Here is a 17,019-nt window from a genome sequence, read left to right as displayed (position 1 = left end):
CTCATATTAAGTAAAGATATATAAAATAGAAGACTTATCAATTCATTATCTAGGATTAAAGTGGTTTCAATCATTTATACATAAATTGAGTTAATATTTTATTGATATTGTATTTATAGGTGTTCTCTCTTGAAAAACCTATAATTTAAAACTATATATTTATCAATAATACTTCCAATACTCTAATAATCCTATTCAATAATTTAATTTGAATGAAACTATAAAACAATTAATTTAGTTTAGTTTATCTAAATAATTGGACAATTTAGTTTAGTATTTTGAAATATTTTAAAAGTGTTAAAGTATGTGTCCCTTCACTTAACTATGATCAACCTAGACTTTTGCTTACAATGGTGGGTGTTCTTCCATATTAATTTCTTTCTCCTTTGTACACATCACTTTGACAGAGACTTTGTTTCTAGTAAAAACACGTGGGTTCTCCACGTTGAATTGCTACCATAGCAGCAACTATCGCATAAAACATAGCAAACATTGATGAACAAGGTATGGTGGGTGGGTGGCTCACACCATCTAAATCTTATCTTTTTCATCATCAACTCAACACACTACACAATCTTATGACCAACATCACTGCAAAAACCTCCAACATAACAAACAACCAGTCCAACAATGATGTCACTCCACATTTTCATGTCGTCACTTGTATGAACACACTGTAGAAAATGTTTCAACTTTCCCACCGAATTTAAGTTTGATCTTAAATATATATAATTAACACTTGACAGATAATGATCTTATTTAATAGGAGTGTGATTTGTTTGTAGAGAGGCGTTTAAATTTGTGGTTTATGTCAAAACGATGAGAATAGTATGAACACGATATTTCGTGGAAGCACACCATTTTCTTCATCAAGTTTCTTTGCAGTCCCTATCAAAGAATAGTCAAAACTTGGACATTTTTTACTTTGACCGTTACAAGGCACACATGTGTTCATTCATAATAATAGAGCCAACTTTGATTCTTTCTTTAAATGAAGGAATGTGTGATAGAGTGAGGGAGTGATCACTCTTCCTTCTTCTGGTTCTGAGTTCTAAGTTCTAAGTTCTAACCCACATGAGGGATACCATGACCATGACTGCTACTACTGATCATCAATGGATGCAGTTCTATCAGCAACCTCTAATGGATGATGGTAATGGCCATAACCATGATCATGAACATGATCTTGATCATGATGTTCATGATCATTCTTTGGCACCAAACACAGATGTGATGAGAACTAGTCCACCTCCAACCATGCCATCATCAGAGAGCAATAGCAATAGCAATAGCATCTCCAACCAATTGACACCAAAGGGTAATGTATGCAAACCAATAAGAAGAAGGTCTAGAGCTTCTAAGAGAACCCCCACCACCCTCCTCAATGCCAACACCACAAATTTTAGAGCTTTAGTACAACAATTCACAGGGTGTCCTACCACAGCCATATCAACACTTGGGGTCCATAAGGGTCCTATCACCTTGAACTTCCAAAAAGGAAGCAGTGAACACAAGATTCACCACCATAACACAACAACTACTACACCACTGTTACCATTTAGAACCTACAACAACAGCAGCAACAACAACAACAACAACAACCGGGTTCATGTGCCTGCATCACTTCCTTGGCAGAAGCAGGAGGAACAACAAATGACTGATCAGCAGCAGTTGTTGCAACAACAGAGAGGTTACTCCTATGATTATGTCAAGAGCAGTGGTTTTATTCCAAGTTCCGGTAACTCGGTTACCACCACTACTACCATGGATGTCTCTGACGGTTTGCTCTTGGATAATGATTTTAGCTTGTCTGATCTAACTATGAATGCCTTCCCCAATGATACCTTTTATAAGAATGAATTATAGATATGTTTCATGCCATCAAAAATGTTTAGTTATAAAAAGGGTTCAGTTAGTGAACCCTGTTAATATCAGAAAAACAAAGTGGACTTTAGTTATATTCAGCTCATATGTATGCATATGCTTTTACAGAAACAATAATTCATAAATCCTTTATGCCTTAGTTTCCAAATGTGCGGTTTAGTTTACTCTCTCTCTCTCTCTCTCTCTTTCACTCTTTCCCTTGATTAAACACTGTTGTCTTGTCGAACAATTTCCTGGTCCTGTTTTCTTGTTTATATATTCTTTTCTGTTGAAATGTGTGCAGGTCTTAATTTCCTCGTTACGAACACAGTTTCTGTTCCTCTCCACCTTTTTTATATATTATCTGCTCTTAACTAGTTTATGATCAAATTCTGATTTGAATGAGACCTTTCAAAAGTCAAAACTGAGTATTCATGAGCAGTTGAAGCGATCTCGACTTGTGGAATTCGTTGATGAAAAACCTGCATATTGGGATTTGGTTGCAGGTTCATATAAATTACTTCCAATGAACTTTGCATCAAGTTCATATCAATAAGTTACGGTACCCATAGTTCTTAACTTTCTTTTCAAACCATCACTTCGTGAAATTTTGAGTTGATCACAAGTCATCACCAACCAGCACGTGAAGGAACATCTAGGGTAGGTGGAGTATATACATATATTTATATTCATGATATCATATAGTAAACAAGAAATGGTCATAAATGTTAGTTATCTAAGTATGAATCTTGCAGAAGGATTTAATTATTGAAATGATGAGTGATGAAAATTTGGAGGAGTGTTGGACAGTTCACTGGGACCAAACCCTGGGCTGGTTTTGGCTGCATCTGCATCACCAATGTTTTGCTATACGCCAACTTTATCCTTATCTTTTCTGTTACAAGGTTAAATCACACAAACTTATAATAAAGACATTACTATATAAAAAGCATGCCACAATCAGAGGTCTCTATAAAAATTATCAACTTGCCATTTTTATTAGTCCTCCTCAGCAATTGTTGCTTAACATAAACTTAAATAGTAAATTTTCATTGAAAGAATTAACTGTTATGTAGTTTATTTTTAGACTTCTAAACATTTTTCATCAAAATATAACCATGGACTGTGTTTCAATAATTAATGACACCAACATGATATCTGTCAGAAAAACACTAACACGGTAATGTTCTTGATTAGTTGCAGGGGCATATACCCCATTGCAGTTATTTAATTTAGTGTGGTAAACAAGTATTTGATTCAGTTGCTTCCATTTGTATGCTTTAAGCTTGTTTCCAATAGTAATTTGTCACTTTTAAATAAGTAGTTCAAAGTGAATATGTTTCTGTCTATGAAATTTAACTCTAGCAGTGTATGTTGTTTCTTTATGTGATAATTCCAAACTTTTAATAATCACAATTTAGTTTTTTTTTTTCTATTTGAGTTAAAAATTATTTTCATACAAAATGTTCAAAGGTTTTTATTGTTGTAGAACCACAACACAAATGGTTATTTCTGTCACAACCAGAAAAAGAAGAAGAAGAAGGTTTTCATGATGGTTAAAAACCTCATTGAACAATTGTATTTGTGTCACAAGTCATTACATTTGTCTAGGATGACAAAACGGATTGAGGGTGGCAAAACGGATGAATCTGACCCGTCCTTGATCGGTTAAAAACGTGCTGGGTCAGGTTAGTCCGTCATTAGTAAACGGGTTGGATATTGTAACTCATCTCGTCTCAGGGTGGATTGGCAGACCACCACATTTTTTTTATCTTTTTTAAATTTTTTGATTATAAATTATAATATATATATATATATATATTTTTTTTTATATAATATAAAATTTATTATTTTTAAATTATTTTTAATTTTAAACATAAAAAAATAAAAAAATACGAGTTGATGAACTAGATAGACCAAATCACAACGGGTTAACAAGTTAGAGTTTTCAACCCGATCCGTCATTTTCTTGACGAGCTGGCGGACCGGTCCACAAACCTAACTCGCTTTGACATGTCTGCATATGTCTCTTCCTTTTTAATTCTAATCCATAAAAAGATACAATGACCATACAAGTCACAATTTTAATTGTTTTCTATTATTTTAATTTAGTTTAATTTTATATATACCTTAAAATCAAAGTTCATACACAAAGCACCACAATTATAAAATAATAATTCAAGACAATTTAAATCAATATGATATAATGGACTTATTAGTCAAATAGATTAGTTGCTCACTTTTTTTTAGTATCATAAAATATATAAAATATAATTATAAATAAATCAGAATTGTTAAATATTTTACATTATAAAAATTAGTGAAAAATAAAATCAAAATTCTGATATAGTATCACTGATGTATCATATAAATGTCATCTACTCCAATGACTTGCAAACAAGATTATCAAATTCAACAAATTGATATGAATTCTACTTAAAGTTTAAGATTAAATTATTAATACACATTCTAAGACAATCTTAGAAGAAACAATAAATTTCAAGTCGTATAGACAAATTAATAGACTAAATTATGTAATTAGACTCTTCTAACTAGAATCTCAAATGCTTATCATATGTGTAAAATAACTTTTGTCAATCAAGACTTAAAAAGTTAATTTTAACATATATTTCTATTCATAGCTTGTTTTATCCTCTTAGAGAAATCATAGTTAAAACATTATGTTTAAATACAATTATTGTATTATAGAGCTAAGATTAAATGACTTATAAGTGTATACAAGTGGAGTCATAAACTGTAAATAATTGAGTGGTTAATGAATTTGTTAAGAAAACTTAATAATTTGGTTTAAATTTTTGACACACAAATGTGTTATTTTTTTTTTGTTAAACTTATGTTTACATTAGTTGAGCAAATAATTGCCAAACAAAAGTGTTAAAATATTATATATTAAATATAAATAAATAGCTTGAGATGCTCCTTAACAACTTTTGTGTGATTTTTCCCTTGGTCGATTCTTCAATATGAACGATGGATGTTGTCACTAATAATAATAACAAAATAACGGTTATTTTTTTAAAATATATTTTTAATATAATAAACGCGAAAGTTTTAATTTTCATTACAAATCTATTGTGTGTTTAAAGTATGGAGTTTGATATTCAATGTACAACACCAAATAAAATGTGGTAATGCAACTATACAACAAGTAATTGTCAATGATATTTATCAACTATGTGATATTTATTATAAAGACACTTTGACATATCGATAATTTAGGCATAATGTTACCATTAAAAATAAGAGTAAACTCCATAATGACATATTTGTACAAGGACTTAATCTAAGGTGTTTGTACATAAAAAAATATCTTAAATTATCGACTTGTTATTAGTTTTAAATATTTTTAAATACATAAAAAATTAAGTATAAAAAAAATACTTTCAAAACGAAATTAGTGATTTTCATGACTAAAACTAATTAATAAAATTTCAACAGCTTCCTCACTTCACCACTTTGCTCACTAGCCGCCGCTCCACGCTCACAATGCAAGCCCTTCACCGTTTTGCATTCGCCACGCGCCGCGTCGCCGCGTCGCTGAGTCACGACAGCCTTCTTCCCCCAACATCTTCTAGAATCATCTCCTTCTCGACCGATTCGCGCGACGGAGGAGGAGGCGCCTTCGACGCGGAATGGCATACAACCACGTCGTGGTCGACGGGGATCGCCGGTGAGCACTTCAACGGTGAACCCTCGCCTTCCAAGTCGGCGGTTCTGTCGGAGCTGCAGGACACGGAGGATAAGGTGCGCGAGCTGGAGGCGGCGAACCGCCGAGGTAAGGCGTACGTGGACAGCTGGGGGAGACGCTTGACGGAGACTAGCGTGCTGATGAAGCAGATTCAGGAGCCCGGCGCCCGAGGCTCGTATCTCAAGGACTCCGAGAAGGCGGAGATGTACCGATTGCACAAGAAGAATCCCGAGGTCTACACTGTGGAGAAACTCGCTAAAGATTACAGGATCATGCGGCAGAGGGTTCACGCCATTCTATGGCTCAAGGAGATCGAGGAAGAGGAGGAGAAGAAACTCGGTCACCCTCTCGATGATTCCATCGAGCTCTTGCTCGATACTTTCCCCGAGTCGGTGTTTCAGTTTCTTAGGGTTTAGGGTTTAAGATTTGTGTGGTGTTAGGAATTGTGATTTGTTTTTTTGGTGGTTGCAGGTTTTTTAATTCGCATGATAGGGAGTTTCATGTTGCGTCTCTTCCGTATAAGCCGGACTTCAAGGTTATGCCCGAGGGGTGGGATGGCATTACCAAAGATGTGGATGAAGTGCACTACGAGATCTCCAAGAAGGAGGATGACATGCTGTATCGAGAATTTGTCGAGAAGATGAACTTCAACAAAAAGAAAGTAAGTTCTATTGGCCGTTGATCTATATTACTATGTCTTTGGGTGTCAATATGTGAATTGAAGTGACGATGTTGTGTACATTGTTTGGTATTGTTGTGGATTATTAGAAGTCTTTCATATCCTCGTCCTAGAAATGAGAAGCCGTATGGGCAATGTTTGGAGGAGCAGATCCCAAATTCTCACCAAGAGTTTTGCTCCTGTCTTGTCTTTTAAATCAAAACTAAGTTATACGATTGTTGTTTATAGATGAATGAAAATTTTGGTTGTTTTGTGAACAAAGAGTAAAAGGTTTTCTGCTAGGAGTTTGGTTAGGCCATTAGCTGCCTGTTTATCACATTGCTTGTCCATGTCCGTTTTATGCTCGTTAAGGTTCACTTTTCTGTCTGATGGGCAGCCTTTTTCCCTCTTTCTTTGAACAATATAGCAATAGACTTGATCCTAGATCTTTGAATGAAGAAGTAACTAGATGGTGATTCAGAAGTAGATGATATTCCTTTTGTTTTAATTAGGGTCTTGTTTTAATTTATCTTCCTCCCACATCCTATGATAGTCCATCAAGTACGGTCAAGGTAGTCTAACACAAGATTATGGTTGGGACTGTGAAGGGCTCACAAGATCGGAATCATAATCTAGATCCTACATTCTACTTCTACATGAACATGATATGTATACACATGCAAATAACAAATAATTAAAAACATCAGTCACGGTGTTACACTTTAAAAATACGTGATCAAACTTAAGTTCATCATAAACCATAAGAAAGAAAGCATGTCAACCAAGTCATAACTACCAAATGGCAAATTATCAAATACCAACTACCAAGTTCAAGACAAAAAACACCTAGAAGCCCAAAAGCCTAACAGTAGATGTCTAATATAAATATTTTTAAACCAACACTCAAGGGATCTTCATTACCCCGATCTCCTTTGCCAAGCATATTAATAAGAACATCCTCCACTTGTAGAGGTGGCACGACAAGAACATCATCCTCTTGCTCTCCAATTTGGGCTTGACATTCATCCATGTCTCCTGCATTCCAGTTTGGCCGTGTGCTCAGCAATCATGTATGATTTCAGATTGAGTGTTCCCAACCACACAAAACGCCTTAGGAATTCTGTCCTAGTGAAGTCACAAACTCTTGTTGGATCTTGGCAGTCAAAAGCTCTGTAGAGCCTTCAACCTAATGGTAGAAGATTTTAATTGGTTATTATTCCAATTCTCTTTTTTAACTCATGCTGGTTTTTATTTATTTATAAGCACAGTATGCCTAGTAGAGTGTTGCAGATGCAGGACTGATTTCAAACAGATTTATATGGTTGATTAGAATCTTTGAAAAAAAATCATTTTTTTAATTGACAATTTGTGGCTAACAAGTATGGTTGCGTTGACTAGATTTGTGCAAAAGAAATGATGGAACTTGAAGAAATCTTAACAGATAAATTTTGGACAATACATTATTTATGAATTATTTAGTAATAATATAAGAAAAGAAACATTTTGTTCTCTTTTATTAGGTATTGTTTCAGATATGTTTTTTGTAAGCACTTGGACAGACTTTTTCTTTCAGTGGAGGTGGTTAAGGAGTAACGTGTTATAAACTTCTAAAACTTCTAAACCATGGCCGTTGCTTTCCTGGTACTACTATGAAAGGCAATATGTTGTTTTGGGCACATTAAAAAATCTAACCTGTCAAGTATTTGTAAACTTGACATTTTTAATTTTGCCTTTTTGTATTTGCTTGTTATCTTGATAGTTAATATACACTTTAGCACTGTTAGTGGAAATCATTTCTCACTTGTCTCTTTTAATTTGTTATTGGCATGTATGATCTGATAGTTGATGAAATGGTCATATCACAATATTTATATATATGGATAGTTAAGTGATGGAGCATTTCATACAGGTTACAAGACCCATTGATGTAAGAGGGATGCTTGTAGAAATAACTGATATTTGTCCTTACACTTTCATTAATATTGTTTGTGGAGAGTGGTGGACTGTATATAGTCTCCCTCTCTGTATTTGTAGCGGAGTTATTTATTTATTTTCTAATTAAATAAATGTGTAATTTATAAAAATAAAAATCTAGTTTTTGAGGAGAAAAATTAGTTTTAAACTAGTTCATTAAAAATCCAAAGCCAGTTTTAGGGTTTGGTATAGTTTTGGTTTGAATTTTTAGAAAATCCAAACCATGACCACCCCTAGGTAATGGAGAGATTGATGGGGATGTCACTGGATTGAATATAGTGGATTAAGTGGCCAAGTGCTTGAGGTGTAATTTGTGAGTACTAGGTGCTTCCAATGATGCTTTACGGTTGCAAATTGTTGGGCCGTGAAATTCTAACAGTAACAAATAAATAGTTTACCAGAGATTAAAATGCTAAGGATGAGTGCACATCTAAGAAAAGATAAAAATTGGATCATAAATATTGGAAGCAGTGTTAATACTGGCATAAGGCCAAAATTTCACCTATACAAACACCCCATTGCTGCCTATGATGTCGCCATAGCGGACCTTCCTTCACAAATTTCCTATGGCAGAGATGATGAAATATTATATAAAATGAAAGATGGTGACTACCATAAAAACATCAGGAGAAACTATTATAAGCTGAAATTTCTTTAAATGGTCTCATACTTAAACAGCTCTCTTCGGATCCATATTCAGCCTCTTGTCTTTTCCATGTGCTTCTAGTGTGATTTTTGTCTGTGGATATCATCAAATAATGTGACTTTGATTGTGTGTAGATGGCTGGAGAAGTCAAATGCCACAAGTACAGTCGAAGACGTCCTTCAGATGGATGGACTTTTACAGTAGAGAAATTGGGATCCAGGGGAAAACGTGGAGGTGGTGGAGGCTGGAAATTTGCAAGCATAGCAGATGGATCAAGCCGACCACTGAATGAGATGGAGAAAATGTATGTGAGGCGAGAGACTCCACGCCCGCGACGCAGGATCCTTCCCTGATCACGCTTATGAGTTTCTGAATTTATTGTTAGCTGTTAAAATTAGATTCTGTAACCAATGCATTCAATCGTTTGGGATGTGTGTAGTGTTAATTTGTTGTCTCTTTTCTTTTTCTTTCAATGAGTTGGCTTATATTTTAATAAGCTGAGCCAATGGTGATGCTTATAATGCATTCTCCTTTGATCGCACGTGCATGGTTATGTGGAGAATGAAGATCCTTTTTGTTGTGAAGAAAAAAGGTACCCCTAATTTCAATTCATGAAATCAGAATATTTACTTAATTTTTCGCATGTTTACTCGATTGAGGAAAATAGAACTATATGATCTCTTGGATTTGTCTTATGGCTTTAAGGCTTGTGCAGACAATGATATCTTTTTTAGTGTAAAGCAAATTTTTGGTGTGACGTCGTCAGAATGTGACCCAAAATTACATTTTCTTAATGACCTTAAAAAGCCAATGATTTTTTTCTTCTCTTTTTTGTCAATTATCTCAAATGTTTTTATTTTATAGTATTGTAAAAAGCAATTCAAATTGGGGATGGCAATATGGCACATGTAAGTTTCAAATTTATGTTTATTTTCATCTTCTATACTCAATTGGTATGAAACTTGTGTAGCATCTCTGTCTTTGTGAAATAATGTTTGTGAAATAATGAGTATATTTGTCATATTTTTTAAAATAAAAAGTGAGTGAACTTTTGGAGTGAAATTCCTAACGGGATTTGAAAATTATATTTTTTAAGTTTATTTTCATGAATGTATTTTAGCAATTTTTTTTCTATTTTAGAATTGTAAAACATGTTTTGACAGGTTAACATTTAATCATATTATTATTACAGTAAATTAAAGAGATTAAATGTAAAATTTGACGGGAGAGAATAAAATAATGACTTTCAAAATTAGGAGATTAAGATTAAGATAACGATATTAAAAAATTGAGAGATTAAGACTTGTAGAAAGATTGTTAAAAGATTTAAAATAGTCAACAAAATGTTGAGACAATAAAAATGATTTTTGTAAAAAGATAAAATTCAAAACAAAAATTTATCTAAAATTAAATATGGTTATCAGATCATATTCATGATTCAAAACAAAATTTTAAGTACCTAATATTGGCTTTATTTAGAGATTAAAAATTGAGGGATGGGAAACTTTATTAAATTTTAAGTAGAAATTTATTTAAAAATCGATCTTACATTCCAATTTAATTATATTAATTTAGGTTTTAAAGAGCTTTTGTTTTGATTTGATTATAGTGAGTGACTTATCTATTCATATTAGGTTATTGATAATGAGCCTATAAGTTCCTATAATCATCTCTTGACTAGGGATGACAACGGTGCGGGACAGGGACGGGTTTCGCTATCCCATATCCATCCTTGTAAAAAAAATTCATCTCTATATCCAAACCCAACGGGTATTAAACTTTTGTCCCATCCCTACCGGGTAACGAGTATAATCTCGTACCCATACCCATTTTCTTACTACTTTAATATTAATTTTAATTAATTTTAATAAAATAATAAAAAAATTACGGTAAAGGAAACATAATATTGTCAAATATTTAATATTAGGAGGATGGTTGTTTCTTCAATATCAAATGCTTTGAAATAAACTATAATTGTTTACATTTTAGATTATAATACCAAATAAAATTTCATGAGAACATAAATATTTATTAAATTTGCAAACATTAATGAAACCTAGTTGATAAAATTTAAATTTTTTATACACTAATAAAAGTTATAATACATTACTTTATCAAAATGACGCAAAGAACAAACAATAACCATAATAATAAAATTTTAACATAGATCTTGTATCTTTTGAACTCCAATATATGTTGGATGGTGATAAAAAAATATTCATAGCAATTACATTAAATTTTTATATTGTAGTAAATAAAAATTATGTATACAATTACAGTGAAAAAATTAAAGTATGATTGTAATGAGTTAGAAAATAAAAAATAATTAGATAAAATATATCGAAATAGTATTCTACATGATGCAAATAAACAAAAAATAAAAATATTAAAAAATTAACAAATGTGTATCTTATAAACAATTTGGAGACTATTGAAAGGAATCGCACAAAGAAAAACAAATATATAATTAAGGGTATGATAAGATGAAAATCTTAGAGATCTATGAAAACTTTTCAAATATCAACATATTTACTCAATGGTTGAGAATAATAAAAATTATTTTAGCGAAACAAAAAAGTTCTTCAAATGAAACAAAAATTAATAATAATAAGTAATTTTTTTTATATATTACCTAGTAAATAAAATGTTTATGTTATTAAACACTTAAATTGAGAGTATTAAACATTCTCATGTGAGAGAAAAATGCAATAAATAAAAATATTAAAAAATAATAAAAATATTCAAATGTTATAAATAATTTTTTTTAATTGATATACATCATTTTAACATAATTACATAAGGATTATGATAAGATAAAAAATATATTGAAGATGCGAATGAGTTTCATAACAAACCAAATAATTAAAAGAAATAAAAAATAGAATATATATATATATATATTTATATATGGTTACTTAATTAATTGTAAATATTTTAATAATTTAAACGAGGATGGAGATATGGCGGGGATATGTATTATGACGGGAATATGTATATCCCCGTCCCCATTCTCATACCCAATTGAAAAAATCGGGGATTCCCCATACCCATATCCATATCCGGTCAATGCGGGAATTCCCCGTCAAAACGGAGACGAATTCAAATAATACCCACGAGAACAAGTTTATTTGCCATCTCTACTTTGACTAATGACTTATCTATTCATATTTCGTTATAAGTTAAATTCATTATCAACAACTCGCCTGTTGATTTTTGTTAATCTTTCAACAAATTTGATACGTGCATCAAAATAAAATAAAGATCGTGTTCTTATAAGAATAATAATGGAAATTCAATCATAGGATTTGTTCTGATTTTATCTTAATTAAGAGGAAATTGTTATGATAAAAATTGATATTAGTGAGATACTTAATAATAAATATGAATTTAAGTCATATTAAAATAAAAACGAAGTTGAGAATCCATCTTGAAAATTGATATAAATAAAATATTGTAATTGATAAGATATATAATAAGAATTAGTTCACACGACTAGATAAAACAAAGACTTAACGTACTCTATTGAAATTTATGCTAATAACACCTTTATTTCTTAGAATCCCTAATTCTTTATTCTTTTATTTTTGGTATAAATTTTGTGATAAAAAAAATAACATTATTCTATTTTATTGAAAATAAAAAGAAAAAGACATAGATGGGCCTCGGCCCGCGAGGGAGAAAATATGGCCCAAAATTTATGAGCCGCTCAAGCTTCTTTCTTGAATACCTTCACTGTTTTCTTCTGAATCAAAAAAACCCATTGGTTTTGAAACACTTGAACTGAAAACTTCTTCATCCCAGGACCTCCAAACAACACAGCCACAATCCACGCCCAATGGGTGGTGAAGCTCAAGTTACAGTCTTTGCCGACACAAACTTAGGCACTCACATTGCCTTCAATGCCCCTCCTGACATTACAGCTGCATCTCTTAAAAGTAAGTCCACAGCACTTAAAAAGCGAAAAAAGACTTTTTTTTTCCTCTACCCTTCAGGTTCTCTGTTTAAATATTTAACCCATTTGAAGATTTTGCTATTGGGCTGTGGTATTTCACTTGCAAGTTGCAACCTTTTCTGGCATGCATCGCTTTGTTTGATATGAATTGTTGCTGCAACGATAACTTTGAGGAGGAGGTTCTGTCTTATGAGTTGTCTATTCCTTCGGCATGTTTTATGATGGCAATGCTGATCTTTTTACAAGGGTTTAGATAATTTTTTTTTTTAATCTTGTTACCTTTCATTTATTGCTTCAAATATCCCTTTTTGTCTCAATCTCAAGCATGTTAGGGTATCTATTGTGGAGTTTGTTGTAATGAAACTTGTCTCAATCTCCATTTTAGTCAAAATCCGTTTATTCTCTCTACCATCATGGCTTACCGCTAGTTTCCAATTGAATTTGAGAATCAAAGATGAAGCTTATGGCGAAAGCTCAGCATTTTTAATGTGTGGACTAGTTAGCTTTGATATTACCGCCGCTACATGATGATTGTTATATTATAGCCCATATATGGTATTAATTTAACTCATCAGTGAAACCATGTAATCAATTTCAGCATTTTTGCATAAATGTATAGCATATTGAATTGAATTTGTTTTGAACTTCAATGTTGAGATCTCTGTCTCGAGGTTCAAGATGAGTGTACTACTACTATCATTCTCTTTTTGCTCAGCTGAAGTTTAAGAAAGCTAAAAGCATTTGACCCGTCTAGAGAGAACTGTATAATTTTTTTGGATATTCCAAATTAGTTGACGTTTAAATGCAGACTTCCTTGTAATCTATGATGCATGGATACATAAATGGTACTTTGATATACTAAATGCAGACTTCCTTGTAATCTATGATGCATGGATACATACATGATACTTTGATATACTGAGTTTGAAGATAATAAGATACGATGTGATGTGATATATGTATATTGAAAAATGTGCAATTTTTTTTAAAAGCATGATAAATATATGATTGCTATTATGTGAATCAAATTAAAATCAAATATATTAAATGTTGTCAAAATAGAAATTCTAAATTATTGTTATCATAAAAGTGTTACTGTATTATAGATTAGAAATTTTATTAATAAGTATTGATAAAGTATTTTATAATATCGGACACAGATATGTATTTGACAAGGTTACGTTACATAAATTGAAGTACCTGTGGTGCATCTTTGTTTGTAATGAATATTTTGCTTGTCAAGACAGAGTTCTTTAGTTTTGTGTTTTTTCCTATGTGATGGTCTGTTCTTTCTTCATAAAGGTGGGGGTTTCACGGGGCATGTTCAAAATCTAGTTTTCTGTGAGTTTGAGTCTTCCATTAAATGCTTTGTCTCCAATTCTGGTTAGTCTTTTTTTGGATAAATTAATGTTCTGGAGTACTGTTGATTTGACCATTGCCATCATTCATAAAATAAAAAGGCATTGATGAAATTGTAGTTCAACATGGTGTATGTTAGGTTTTGACATGAGAGATAATTGATGCAATGATTGTTCTGCAGGAGACTTTGAGAAAGCACACCTCAGTTGTTTACCAGATATTGGAGAGATTCAAGTCAATGGATTAATGGTAAGTACTTTACTTTCTGTTTCAGTATCTATGTATCCTTTTATGAATTTTGTAACATTAAGCTTGTACTCAATAAGTTACTTCATATTCTCCCAGGTGAAGCGAAAATCACTCTTCTACAACCTCCCTGATTCCTTTCCTATAAAGTTTGCTTTCCCTGCCATGCTAGGAACATGGTTTCTTCATGTGGAAGTTAAGCACTTAAAACGCTTGTGTACTCCTTGTTCACCCTGTGATGAAGATGCTCTATCAAAACATAAGAGCTTAATGATCTGCAAAGGTGATAATGCAAGATGTAACAGTGAGGAAAAGAAAACGAAAGGGTTCCAACCCGGTGCATGTTTAGTGGAAGAGCATGAAATCACTAATATTGTTTCGAAGAAGCCAGAGAAAAATGAAATTTCTCATGAAAATCAAGATCAAAATGCAGCCACTGGAATGTCAGAAGGAAATCCCTGCATGTTTGGAGACAAACCTACTAGTATGGCTAAGAGTTCATACGTTATGCCAGAGGAGAATAAACTTGAAAATCTGGTTGAGTTGTATCCTAACTCGATGCAAAGCAGTCACAGTAAGATGTCAACACAATTGATATCAGTCACAGGTATAATCAATAAGTATTTTACAAGTTTCAATGGCATTGACAATTTTAGCAGCTCTTCAAACTCAGATCTTACCTCCAGAGCTGTTCATAGTGAGATTGAAGTTCATTCAAAGGCCAGAAAACGTGGTTGCTTGAAGATAAAGAGAAATTCCTTGCCACGTTTCGCTCCCAAAACATGTCCACGTGTCTTGCATACTCCATTGGTTTCCAAAAAATCAGGAAGCAAAAACAGAAAATTGAAACCTGGTAAACGTCCTTTATCAGGGAGCAAAGGTAGAAAATCGAGAATGGGGACACGTCTTCTTTCAGCTTCACGGAATCTTGGGGTTTCTATCACCAAACATGATCCTACAATTCCTTTCCGAATATTGAAAGATAGCAAACTACTGCAGGGAAAATCTCAAATGAAGGGTTCAATATTTTCTATCTCTGGCAGTGATGATGATTGAGTTGTAGACTGTAACAGATCTTTAAATATAAATGGTTTTGAATATCATACTTCTGATTTAGCACTATCATGAGTGAAATTATAGGCACAATGTTGTAAGTGAAACTTGATCACAAAAAGAGCAAGATGTTGTAACTAGCAGTTTTGATACTATAGAGTTAGTTCTGAAACAGCTTAGACAAATTCATTGCAGACCATCTACCAGAAACCAGGGAACAATATTACAGAAAATAGCAAAAGAACAATCCGAACTTAAACATAGGAATGAACAAAGAAAAATTACATAGAAAACAAGTGTGGTTTAATTCAGTTTATTTGTTCTGTAAATTTCCATGTTAAGATGACAAAAATTACTTCAAACAATTATTTAACTTTCTTACTTTATCAGATTCCTTTAATATAATATTTCTTTTCCTTTTATCTTTTTTTTTCTCTTTTACTTTATCCTTTATAAAGTTTACTTCCTTCAGACTTCAAATGCTTCAAGCAATCCCTTCCCTACCTTGCACACTCTTTATTAATAATTTTGTTTCTGTTCTGTGTCATTTTCCTTTAGTAATTTTGTTTTTTGCTTTATTCTGTGTCGTGTTCCTTTATATACATTGTTTTTTCAGTTTTTTTATGATCAATTGTTTGAAATACCTGAATTTTAATGTTTTATCATTATTAAAATAATATTATTTAAATAAAAGTAACTATTATTTTTAAACATTTTTTTCATTTTAAAATATAGCTAAAATATTTATATTTTTAACTAATAAAGTTCAACTTTAAAGGAAATTTTAATCTAAAATTAGAAAAGCAGAAAAATAATTTTTACATATTTATTTAGCTTTCAACTTTTAAGTCAAATAAGCCCTACACATTTATATCAATACTATTTGTTTTGAAATATTTATCATAAATAGATATTTAATTTACATTTTATTATTTCTATGGTTTGAATTGTAGTCAGCTTCAAAATTATACATTAGTTTAAAAGGTATGTTCATTTAATATGTTTAGATAAATTTATTCAAAAGTCTTATTTAAAAGAAGGAAAATGAATTAAGATAGGATGTAGAAGGTGTGTGTGGTGGAAATTGTCAAAGTAGTATAACATATTTCGATTAGAAAATTATATTTAAAATTTAAAAGAAAACTGCAACCGATAATTTATTAACATTGTAGTGGAATTAAAAATAAGTTTGCATATATATTCCCATTTTAATATTTCCATTGTATTTTTACATTGTGGTTTATCATGCTTAATAACTACCTTGGGCATGCATTACTATATTTTAGTAATGACAAACCTTAAACATGCCACAACAAGGTACTTAATAAAAAATTCTTCACTATGATGATTTGTTTTTGTAATTATCAAACTAAAGATATATTTGAACTCATTTTAAAATATTGTTTATGAAATTTTGTCATGAATGATCAAGATTAGATATATTTAAAATAAACCATTTTGTATTTTTTATAAAATAGTGTATTTTAACCTCTCAACAATATATTTTTTAATGGTTTTTGTCCTTAAATTAATTTTTAGACTTTTTTTTTTTTTCAGTT

At 31.7% G+C, this 17,019-nt stretch overlaps 3 protein-coding genes across 4 annotated transcripts; all 3 read left to right on the top strand.

The window, feature by feature from the left end:
* Positions 1-883: 883 nt before the first annotated feature.
* On the top strand, positions 884-2,032 carry LOC114162584 (probable serine/threonine-protein kinase MARK-A). Its single transcript, XM_028046517.1, has one exon. It carries the CDS (start codon positions 1,075-1,077, stop codon positions 1,864-1,866), a length of 792 nt encoding a protein of 263 aa, XP_027902318.1. The 5' UTR covers positions 884-1,074; the 3' UTR covers positions 1,867-2,032.
* A 3,277-nt stretch (positions 2,033-5,309) lies between these two features.
* On the top strand, positions 5,310-9,499 carry LOC114164528. Its single transcript, XM_028049239.1, has 3 exons — positions 5,310-5,960; positions 6,044-6,233; positions 8,985-9,499. The coding sequence occupies exons 1-3, from the start codon at positions 5,371-5,373 to the stop codon at positions 9,201-9,203; spliced, it is 999 nt and encodes a 332-aa protein (XP_027905040.1). The 5' UTR covers positions 5,310-5,370; the 3' UTR covers positions 9,204-9,499.
* A 3,098-nt stretch (positions 9,500-12,597) lies between these two features.
* Positions 12,598-15,768, top strand: LOC114162722. 2 transcript variants are annotated; one of them, XM_028046683.1, is made up of 3 exons: positions 12,598-12,785; positions 14,343-14,410; positions 14,507-15,766. In XM_028046683.1, exons 1-3 carry the CDS (start codon positions 12,686-12,688, stop codon positions 15,461-15,463), a joined length of 1,125 nt encoding a protein of 374 aa, XP_027902484.1. In that variant the 5' UTR covers positions 12,598-12,685; the 3' UTR covers positions 15,464-15,766. The 2 variants fall into 2 exon arrangements, with proteins under 2 accessions (XP_027902484.1, XP_027902485.1); XM_028046684.1 differs by lacking the exon at positions 12,598-12,785 and adding an exon at positions 12,816-12,981 and having other exon boundaries at positions 14,507-15,768.
* Positions 15,769-17,019: the final 1,251 nt, after the last annotated feature.

This window comes from Vigna unguiculata, chromosome 9 (genome assembly GCF_004118075.2).
Source record: "Vigna unguiculata cultivar IT97K-499-35 chromosome 9, ASM411807v1, whole genome shotgun sequence".
NCBI lineage: Eukaryota > Viridiplantae > Streptophyta > Magnoliopsida > Fabales > Fabaceae > Vigna > Vigna unguiculata.
Note: the sequence above shows the minus strand (reverse complement) of the source record. Positions and strands in the feature narration are given on the sequence as shown.